Here is an 11,432-nt window from a genome sequence, read left to right as displayed (position 1 = left end):
CCCTGGCTCCGTGGAGAGTGGTGCGCCCGGCTCCAGCAGGGCTCAGAGGGCAGCGGGCGCTTTGTCCCCCCCGACCCCTGGCTCCACAGAGAGTGGCGTGCCTGGCTCCGGCAGGGCCCAGAGGGCAGCATGCGCTTCACCCCTGTCCCCCTGGCACTTGCAGGTGCGTCGCTCTCCTCCTCTTCCCACTGGGTGGAGCTGGGGCAACGGGGCGGGGGGACGAAGCACCCACTGCCCTGCAAGTCCCCCAGAGCTGGGCCACATTGCTCCCGTCGCCCCAGCTCTGCAAAAGTGGTGCAGCTTGCCTCGGGGAGGGGGGGTCAGAGGGCAGCGGGTGCTTCATCCCTGCCCCACTGGGGCTTGCAGGTGTACCGCCCTTCCCACACCACTGCCGCCACCTTCCTCCTCCTCGGCTATGAAGCCTGGCGGCAGCAGGCCAAATCAACTCACCCTGCCCTCCGCCGCTAGCAGCGCCCTCCAGAGGCATCATTCCACAGTGCCCTTTTATCCTAGTGCACCTGCACATGCGCACCAGCATAAATGTGCGTCATCAGAAAGACGCTAAGGGAATTATATAGTAGGATGGGATGGAGTGCAGTTATCCTTGATGGGAAGAATATCGGTTATCAAGATGAATGTTTTACCTAGATTGTTATTCCTCTTCCAGACATTACCTGTGTTAATTTCAGATTATGCAGTGGAAAAAGGTTATTTCAACATTTATATGGCAAGGGAAAAAGTCAATGGTCAAACATAAAATGTTACAGGATGCGAAGGAGAGAGGTGGACTTGGTTTCACAAACTTGAAAGTGTATTATGCCTCTGCATGTCTAACGTGGATGAAGGAATGGATGCTTTTGAGAAATGAGAGACTCCTGACGTTGGAAGGATATGACTTGAGATTTGGATGACATGCACATTTGTGGTATGACAAAATAAAGGTCAATGCAGACTTCAAAAATCATTATATTAGGAGAGCTATTTTGAAAATTTGGAATAACAGTGCAAGCCTATAGTGCCTTACTCCAGTCTAAGCCCATTGAAGTCAATGGACTTAGATTGGAGTAACTCTTCATAAGACGGCACTGTAAATATGAATTGAGACTAACACAGAAGACACCACTTTGGATTTCAACACAGGAAGCGTGCTACAGAAGGGAGATGACTTTCAAACAGGGATGGTTGACTTATGGAGATTTCATAGAATTTTCACAAGAAGATTGCAAATTGAAGGCAATGGAGGGGTTGGTAGCTATTAGGGTTATAAATGTCAATGGTTTGCATATGCTCAGCTTTTAGAAAGATTTAAATTAGATAAAAAAGACTTACCTGGTGAAATAAATAGTCAATTATGAACAGAAATCCCTGGACCCACAAGTTTTGCGGAAACCTCCTCATGGGAGGTGGAACATATACCACGAACTTCACAAACTAACACAGCACCAGTGAATCAAAGGTCCATAATGGCAGCTGAGCGCCATTATGATCCCCAATAAACTGGTTCATCCAATAGACAATTCTAGATCCCTTCATTAAGACTAAAGACTCCCCTTTCTATGGCGGGAACTTTTATTCCAGGCCTAAGTGGTCCTAGGCTAACTAGCGATCAGACTAAACAAACAGAATAAAAATGTAACTCTTTCATGACGGAATGTTGGACACTTGCCCCTTCCTGATCCTCCGGATCCTTCCGGATTTGCAAGCAAAGGGAACTTCACTCCTTCAAGTCACTCCTCTTGTCTCAGTGTGGCTTGCTCCCAACTGAGTGGCTGTGCCTGAGTGTTGTCCTAGCAGCCACTGCTGCCAAGAGCCCCCGTGAGCCCCAGAACGGTGGCTGGCTAAGTGTCTCTCTTGCCTCAGGACAAACAGGTCTGCCAGGTTCAGCCCAATGGCGGACAACAGGCTAAGCTAGCAGGATATTGTGAAACTGCACAAGCAAGCAGCTGTGTGTATGTGGGGAGGGGGGAGTCCAGCCCCAGCCCACCCCCAAACTGGAGCTGTGGCAGGCTTGGCCTCTGATTGGGATGGGTCAGTCATGGCAAAAGCGATGCTGGAGCTTTATAATCCTGACCACACCTCCTTAATGGGCCTGAAGGGTCTGGCCATGCCCCCCACCCCGGGGTTGGAAGAGGACAGCCCTCCACCCAGCTGAAGGGAGGGGGAAGGAGCACCTCAGAGTGGGGGAAGGCACAGTTTGGATGATGGAACAGACAGAGGCTTGGATACCATCAGCTTTGGAGGCAATGAAAAAGGGGAACAGAGAGTCTCCTTTGACCACCCAAAGGGTTTGCCAAGGATCAAGGGACCAGCATGGGCAAAAGCAATGTGGGACACAGTAAGGAGGCAAATTAAGAGGGATGGAGTGAAAAAGCTGGCTGGATCCATCCCAAAGAGAGAAGGAAAGAGCTGTTGGTGGGACTGAAGCTTTGGGGGGGGGCGGTTGTGGGACCTCTCCCTGGGGATCTGATGTGGGGTAGCAGAGCTCCTGCCTGTAGGGTGCATCCCTTTTGGCTTCCCTGCTGATAAGCAAAAACTGACAAGAGGCAGCTCCAGGAAAACAATGTAAATTAAAACAAGGCGTCAGCCTACCCAACCAGACCAACAACAATCAATTACTGACAGTGAAACTCTTTTGTATAATTTATATGAGAGTGTTTCACCTTAAGACACTGTAGGTGACCAACCTGCTCCATTCAAGGGAACACCACCCCCCTTTGAGACACTCTGGCTCCACAGTCCCCGAGCAGCTTCTCCACTGACCCACAGCATCTCAGACTTGTCCGGATGGAGCTTCAGTTAATTGACCCCCATGATAAACCTCTTGGGGCATTATAATTAGACATGGGCACGAACCGCATTACGAACCAAAAAAATCCACAAACTGCCTGATCGTCTGTTCGCGAACTGGTGGTGCGTGAGCATCCATGGCCAACAAACCCGCATTAGTTGGAAGCTCGGTTTGGTGCATTCGCCTGTGGTTCGTGAAGCCAGACAGTCAGGCACCATCAATCAATTCCCTTGGAAATGGAGCTGGGGGAATGCCTGAACTCTGTCTGCACACCTTCTGTCGCCCCGGAAACCTGAATCGAAGCCCAGCTTACCTTGATCGGCAGGTCTTCCTTCCAAACATGGAGCTGCAAATTGGTTATAATTGGTTACATGGGAGAAGACACCCAGGGGGATGGAGGGGGAGGGGGGTGTTCTGTAGCCATGGGCACTCCAATCTCATCCCTGCAAACCCTGATAAGCAGTTCTGACGGCTAACCCCTTGTACACTGGGCCAACGTCAACTGGTGGCTCTAATTGTATCGAATGGGACTTTCCTGGGGGCCTCGGATTGGAGAGGGTATAACTCCAAGATCCCTATTGCAACCTTGACCAAACTTGGGTGCTGGCTGGAGGAGAGCCTGCTAAACACTCCCTGGGAATATGGGCTCTCTAAGTCCAACGGGGGCTGTTCTGATGCCCACGAACCATGAACCGGTTCGTCAGCAGGAAATGTCCATTTCAGTTCGTTAGTTTGGGTTCGTCGGTGGCACCGAACCATGAACCGCTGGTTTGTTAATTTTTTTTGGCTCGTGTCCATGTCTAATTATAATATTGGCCATTTCATTTTCAGTCTCTTTCCCAATGATCCCCAGTGTAGAGGTTGCCTTTTCTACTGCTACCTGGAGGCTTCATGGGGTGTTATTTACCTGGGCTGATTCCATATGTTGGTTTTTCTCCATTTCAGCAACTTCAGTGGTGCACCTTTTTTGCCTCCATGCAATGCCACCTTCCATTCCTGCACAAATTGTGAACCGCTCTTTTTTCCTGCAACCCCCTCCCCGGGCTAAAAAGCCCGGGGAGGGGGTTGCAGGAAAAAAGAGCGGAACCTGGAAAAAACCTGGAAAAAACCTGATCTTTCCTGGCATGGCATTATTAAGGAAGATCTTTTCCATGTGTCCTAAAAGGAATAGACACCTTGTATTTGAACAAAGCCCCCCTCCCACACACACACACTTTGCAACCTTCCTCTGCCTTTTCACAATGAACTGCCTGAGGCTTTAAAATAATGGAGGTGGGCAGGGCAAAACTGATGCACTGTCGCTGCACTATGACAACAACACAAAACCCCTCTTGGTTCTGCCTTTTAAAAAAAGGAAAGAAGTTCCTCAGAATGGGACAGTCGTCCCACCTCTGTCCTGTTGGCCGTGTGTTTCAATACTGGGTTGTTTCTCCCTCATGCATGTGACAGTCCAGTGGGAGGGGAAGGGGATGGCAAGGGGAAGACGTCGCAGGCAGGCCACCAAGTGTCACACTGGGCTATTCTTCAGCAGTGCAATGCTTGCACCAATTTTCTTTAAAGAATGGCAAAGAATCATGTCAGCAGCATGGTGGGGGTGGGATGCAATCTGTATCTTGTGTGGGAGGGAAACATGGCTAATGATGGTGAAATCTGGTTGTGTGGAATCTCTGTTGCACGTGTGAATTGACCAGCAATCACACTGGCCACATGGCAAAAACCCCTTGTGGAGTCAGCCCAGGTGCTGTTATTTACCGTTGTGCTATGGAAAGATTAAGCTGCTGATTAAATCTCGTCTGAGAGCTGGCAGGCACACTCTCCCAGTCGATGTCCCCATGTACCATGGTGGGCCGCCCCAGGGGTTCCAATGGGCCATCCTGGAGTGATGGGGATGCAGCCCAAAGAAAGCCAGAGGCCAGAGCCCTTCCTGCAGCTCAGTGGGCAGGCAGGGGTTTGGAGGGAAGGAGAGGCTGTGCCAATCATAGCCCTGTAGCCCAGCTGGCCAGCAGAGTATATCATAAGGAAAGCTGGATTGGATCTAGAAGGTGGAGTGAAAATAGGTGGAAGAAACATTAACAATTTGAGATATGCTGATGACACCACGTTACTAGCAGAAAATAGTGAAGACTGGAAACAACTCCTGTTAAAGGAAAAAGCACCAAAGCAAGATTACAGCTGAACATCAAGAAGACAGAAGTGATGACTACTGAGGAATTACACAATTTTAAAGTTGACAATGAGGAAGCTAAAATTGTCCAAGATTTTCTATTCCTTGGCTCAATCATCAACCAAAAGGGAGACTACAATGAAGAAATCAGAAGAAGATTGAGACTTGGAAGATCAGCTGTGAGGGAGCTAGAGAAGATCCTTAAAGATGTCTCTCTGGGAACCAAGATCAAGATAATCCAAACTATGGTCTTCCCCATTGCTATGTATGGATGTGAAAGTTGGATAGTGGAGAAAGCTGACAGGAAGAACATTGATTCATCTGAAATGTGGTGCTGGAGGAGAGTTTTGCAGATACCATGGACAGCCAAAAAGACAAATAAGTGGGTACTAGATCAAATCAAGCCTGAATTCTCCCTAGAAGCTAAAATGACAGAACTGAGGCTATCGTACTTTGGTCACATCATGAGAAGACAAGATTCTCTGGAAAAGTCAGTAATGGCAGGAGAAGAGGAAGGCAGCAGGAAAAGAGGAAGACATAAAATGTGGTGGCTGGACTCAATAAAAGAAGCCACGTCCTCCAGTTTGCAGGCTCTGGGCAAGTCTGTTCATGATAGGACATTTGGGAGGTCTTTCATTCATAGGGTCGCCATAGGTTGGAGGCAACTTGACAGTTCATAACACACACACACATGTTCCATTCATGGATCTCCCACTGCCCCATCTGGCTTGGCCTTAGCAACCAGCAGAAAACTAGTAAAGAGTGGGGGGCGGGAGAGGACAGAGATGGTGATTCCTAGGGCTGTTCAGTAAGCACAACATTGCCTTCCTTGAAACCTCTTGCTAAAGGAGCAGGCCCTGTTCTGCCTTGAGCAGAAGGGGTGGCATGGAGCCAGCTGCTAATCCCCAGCTCGAAGATCTGGTCCTGTGATGCAGAAGAGCCTCAGGGCACTTGGGGTGGTTCCATGGGCAGGTTCTCACCCACCCGGCGCCTGGGCTTCCTATATTAATGCTGCCTGGATTTGGCTCTGGGTTACAAGAGGCCAGGAAGGGGAAGCTGCGCTCTCTCTGGGGCTCCTTAGCAGTTGGTCACAGGAGAGGGGAACACCCTTCTGCACAGCTTGTAAATCATTCCACAGGGTCAGGAGGATGGACGCCTGCTCTCCCATCGGCCTCTTCATCTTTGCCTTGCTCCTCCAGGCCGCTGGTGAGTTCAAGAAGCTGCTCCTGCTTCTCTTGTGTTCTTCTTGAGCAGATAAATGTGATGGGACCGTCTCCTGACAGACAAAGTCCCTTCCCCACCACTCCAGTCAGAGGGGCTGGGGCTGCTGCCTCTGGCTGGCCTGGCCTCAGCTGCAGGGACTCTTGGCTTTGATCTCTTAAATGCCTGCTAGGAAGCTGAAATGCAAGGCTTAAGGTTCAGCCCTGGTTTCCTTCTCCCCCCTTCTCTTAGAGCACCCACTCTAGCAATATCCTGGATTTTTGTGTGGTGGGGCAGCAGGGCTGGGATTGGCGAATGGGTTTTGCTCCTGCCCAGCTAGCGTCCAGTGTGGAGTTTGAAGAAGTGGTATCGTGGCAGGGCTGCTGCTGCTGTGATTTGGTGGAAGCAAGTAAAACCAGGATCCTGTTTTTTTTTAAGTAAGACAACCACAAATGAAACATCAAATCACATACCACAACCAGTTCCATGGACTGAAATATAAAAAACATGGATCCAAAAATATGGGGTGCTGCCACGGTGAAAAAATGTGAATCTGAGACACAGAGCCTCATGAATTCATATCGTTTTTATATTGAAACACAATAAAAGGACAACATATTATTGATCATGTCCTAGTCTACAGATTGAACTGAAACAATCACACACACACTGATCTGTGGAGCCACCACAGTGCAAAACCATGCTTTAAAAGCACAGATACTCATGGATCCTCTTGATTTTTACATGGAGCCACCCAAAATCCACTATACAATCCCATATCATGTCTATTACCACAAATTGCACCAAATAATCACGCACCCACTGCTTCGTGGCACTGCCACGGTGCAAAAACATACTTCAAAAACACGGATCCTCATGGATCACCTTGATTTTTACATGGGGCTACCCAAAATGTGATTATGTTCTGTTTCAGTATTTTTTCCACTTTGTGATTATGCTCTGTTTCAGCAGTTCTTCTACTCTATATTGGATCTTTGCTAATACTAACTATAGCTTGTATCTATTTACCCTATTGCATTGTTTATGGAAATGTCCTTGAGACTGTATTGAAATGTACTTAATACTGATTGTACTAATCTCATACTGTGTAATCTGCCTTGAGCCTCGGTGAGAAAGGTGGACTACAAATTACATACATACATACATACATACATACATACATACATACATACATACATACATACATACATACATACATACGTACGTACGTACATACATACATAAAATTCACCATAAAATCCCGTATCATGTCTATTGCTCTTGTGCAGCGGCTGCTGGCCGGGAGCATATGGAGCCAGCGGCGGCAGCACAGGCAGCTGTGTGGGAGGGCTGGGAGGTCGCCCTCACCACCCTGGGGTGTGTGTGGCTAGCTCGCTGGGCACCGCCCAGCTGCCCTTCCTGGAGCAGTTGCTGGCTGGGAGCACGCGGACATGGCAACGGCAGCACGGGAGACTGTGTGGGAGGGCTGGGACCGCCTGTGCTACCCTAGCTGCCTGCCACGCTGACAGGACAGCTGGCTCACTGGGTGCCAAGCTGGCCCTCCTGCAGCTGCTGCTGGCTGGGAACATGCTGCCAGGTAATGGGCAGGAAAGTGAGCAGCCCGAATTGTGGAAGTGCTTCCGGAGGGCGGCCACACCCTTCGCGATGATGTCAATTCCTGGAAGTGATGTCATTGCACGATCCTGGAATTGCACACGCACTTTGCACACTCGCATGTGTGGTGACAGGGGCACCACCTGCCAGGAGTTGCCCTGGGTGCTAGCAACCCACACTACACCGCTGACAGATAGTACCCCCAAAGAATGCACCCACCACTTCATGGCACTGCCACAGCCAAAATACTTGCTTCAAAAGCACAGGTCCTCATGGATCCTCCAGATTCTTAAACAGGATCTCCCCAAACTCACCATACAGTCCCATATCCTTTGCCTCTGATTTTTTTGCCTGTTTTCTCCCTGAAGAGCTTGAGCCCATCTAGAGATGGCAGTAGACACGACAGGACACCTGGGGGGCTAGTTGACATTGACAGAGAGGTTGTGGAGAGGCACCTGGCTGCACTGGATGAATACAAATCCCCTGGGCTGGATGGTGTGCACCCAAGAGTGCTCAAAGAACTTTCTAGAGAACTTGCAGAACCCCTGTCCATCATCTTCAAGGCCTCCTGGAGGACTTGCCACAAGATTGGAGAAGAGAGAATGTTATCCCAATCTTTGAGAAAGGGAAGAAGGATGACCCGGGAAACTACAGGCCGGTCAGTCTGACTTCTGGGAAGATACTAGAGCAGATTTTAAAGGGATCGATCTGTAAGCATCTGAAGGACCACTTAGTGACCTAGGGAAGTCAATATGGTTTTGTCCGCAACAGATCTTGACAGACCAACCTAGTTTCCTTCTTCGATTGCGTGACAAGCTTACTTGATCGTGGGAACTTTGTCGACGTGATTTACCTGGATTTCAGTAAAGCTTTTGATAAGGTTCCCCATGACATTCTAATGGGTAAACTGGAAAACTGCGGGCTGGACTACAGGACTGTTCGGTGGATAGGGAACTGGTTAGAGGACTGCGCCCAAAAAGTGGTGATCAATGGTGTTTCATCAGATCGGAGGAAGGTGTATGGTGGGGTGCCACAGGGCTCGGTTTTGGACCCGGTACTTTTCAATATTTTTATCAATGATCTGGATGAAGGAGTGGAAGGGCTACTCATTAAATTTGCTGATGATACCAAACTGGGAGGAGTGGCAAACACTCAAGAAGACAGAGTTAAAATTTAACAAGACCTGAATACTCTGGAGAAGTGGGCGGTTGTGAACACAAATACAGGATGGTCTGGTTTTTGGTTTCTGTCCTGCTTGATGTAAACTGTTTTATTGAATGCCAATAAAAGGTTGCTGACTGACTGACAAATACAGGATGGAGTAGTAGTAGTAGTACACTTCTGGGTAGTAGTGTATGTGAAAGAGATCTTGGGGTAAGAGTGGATGGTAAACTAAATATGAGCAGTCAGTGTGATGCGGCGGCAAAAAAGGCAAACTCAGTCTTGGGTTGTATCAAAAGGGCCATTGCATTGAAATCGCAAGAGGTCACAGTCCCTCTCTAAACTGCCTTGGTCAGGCTGCACCTGGAGTATTGTGTGCAGGAGGCCTCATTTCAAAAAGAATGTGGACAAAATCAAGAGGGTGCAGAAGAGAGCGAGGAGAATGATCAGGGGTCTGGAGACTGAGCCCTACGAGGGAAGGTTGAGGGCCTTGGGAATGTTTAGTTTAGAGAAGAGGAGATTGAGGGGGGACATGATTACTCTCTTTAAATATCTGAAAAGCTGTCATTTGGAGGAGGGCAGGGAGCTGTTCCAGTTGGCAGCAGAGGATAGGACTCGAAGCAACGGGCTTAAATTACATGCAGAAAGGTACCGGCTGGATATTAGGAAAAACTTTTTCCCCGTCAAAGTAATTTAAAGGTGGAATCAGCTGCCTAGGGAGGTGGTGAGTTTCCCTTCAGTGGCAGTTTTCAAGAAGAGGCTGGATGAATATTTGTCAGGGATGCTTTAGGCTCATCCTGCACTGGGCAGGGAGTTGGACTAGAAGGTCTATTATTATTATTGTTATTGTTATTGTTATCATCATCATCATTATTATTATTATATTTCAATTTATATACCGCCCATCCCCAGGGGCTCTGGGCGGTGAACAGTTAAAATCGATAAAAACAAGAACTAAAATCAATATACAGACAATAAAACAAATTAACAAAGTGCAGCGGTGGGGAGAACTTATAAAGTCAAGAAACTTATTTTAAATAAGTGCAGCCTAGATCTAATGTTACTTGTTATTAGGAGATGCAAGAGGGAGAGTGTGGAATTGGTGAAGGACATAGAGAAAACTGCGGAGTCTATTAAGATCTTGACCCCCTCCACTGAATTTGAGACATGCCTTAAGGAGATTGAAAAGGAGGTACAGGCATTTGAGAGTCGCACTAAAGACCTTAAAATAAAAAAGTACAAGAGAGACACCTTGGACTATGCCAATAATAGAGTATATAGTTGGTGGGATACACCCCGTGTTAATAAGGATAATCCACGGAAGGTCAGCTGGGCGACTGCTATTAGATCTTTCTCCGACTTAGAGACTTCGGGCTTATCAGATAGCTCAGGCGATGAAGGGACCAGCGGCCGCCACCTACGTAGCAGGACTGTATACCCTAACTCAAGACAACCTTTTTTAGACAGAGGCAGGAAAAGGACCTACCACAAGTCCAGACAGAGAACTTAGTGTTCAACTTATCATCTTATGTTTTGAGTGAGGCAGAATTGTCGGTACTTAATAAAGGCTTGGGTTTTGTACCTACTCCCAGGTATTTTTCTTTTCAAACAAGACTAGACCTATTCAGACTTATTCGTCAGATTAAGTTGCGGATTTTCTTTAGTGAGTCTGCCCCACGTGAGTCAGATTTCCAATTGCCCAAACAGTTGAAACAGGGATCAAATTTCATGCCTCCTGTTGTTGACCATAGAGTTGAGACCTTTGAATACATGGTCACGCGGGATATTGTTGCACTTGAGAGCAAATCCACCAAGGTCTGGCACAACTTGTCGACCATCCAAAGAACAGCTTTAAGGTCTCTCAAGAACAGGACCATTATTATTAAGCCAGCTGACAAGGGAGGTGGAGTAGTAGTCATGGATCAGGAGACGTATATTGAGGAAGTTATGAGGCAACTGGGGGACTCATCCAGTTATTCCAGGACTATGCAGGATCCAACAGATCACATCAGGGACCTTATTAGGATTGTGATAGATAAAGCAAGGGAGCTAGGCGATACAGACGAACAACTGCATCGAGCACTACAAATGAGATCACCGCGAGTCCCCCTCTTCTATGTGTTGCTGACAATACATAAACAGATCTCCCCTCCCCCAGGCCGTCCGATCGTGTCAGGCTGTGGCTCCGTGTTAGAGCCACTGGCCATACTATTGGACTCCCAGCTACAAGCCGCTGTGGCTAAAATAGGCCCCTTAATTCATGACACTCGTGATTTTATTAGGCAGATAGAAGGAGTAGAGATAGGAGATGACATCATTTTTCTCACGATGGACGTGAACTCCCTTTATACCATCATCCCACATGAGAGTGCCAGAAGGGTGGTGGAGGAGGCATTAATCACTAGACAAGACAGCCGCTTACCGGTCCATTTCTTATTACAACTTTTGGACTTGGTTTTAGAAAAGAATTACTTTTGCTTTAATGACTCGTTCTATTTCCAGCTG

General features: G+C 48.0%; 1 protein-coding gene across 1 annotated transcript in view; it reads left to right on the top strand.

The window, feature by feature from the left end:
• The first annotated feature begins 6,085 nt into the window (after positions 1-6,085).
• The window catches only part of LOC129333331 (SLAM family member 9-like), a 29,333-nt gene continuing 23,986 nt past the window's right edge, over positions 6,086-11,432 (top strand). Inside the window, exon 1 of the mRNA XM_054984898.1 lies at positions 6,086-6,158. Coding sequence (XP_054840873.1) covers positions 6,101-6,158 — 58 coding nt within the window. The 5' untranslated portion in view covers positions 6,086-6,100. The remainder of the gene's footprint in view (positions 6,159-11,432) is intronic.

The sequence above is a fragment of the Eublepharis macularius genome, chromosome 1 (genome assembly GCF_028583425.1).
Source record: "Eublepharis macularius isolate TG4126 chromosome 1, MPM_Emac_v1.0, whole genome shotgun sequence".
Lineage (NCBI taxonomy): Eukaryota > Metazoa > Chordata > Lepidosauria > Squamata > Eublepharidae > Eublepharis > Eublepharis macularius.
This window is presented reverse-complemented; position numbering and strand designations above follow the sequence as displayed.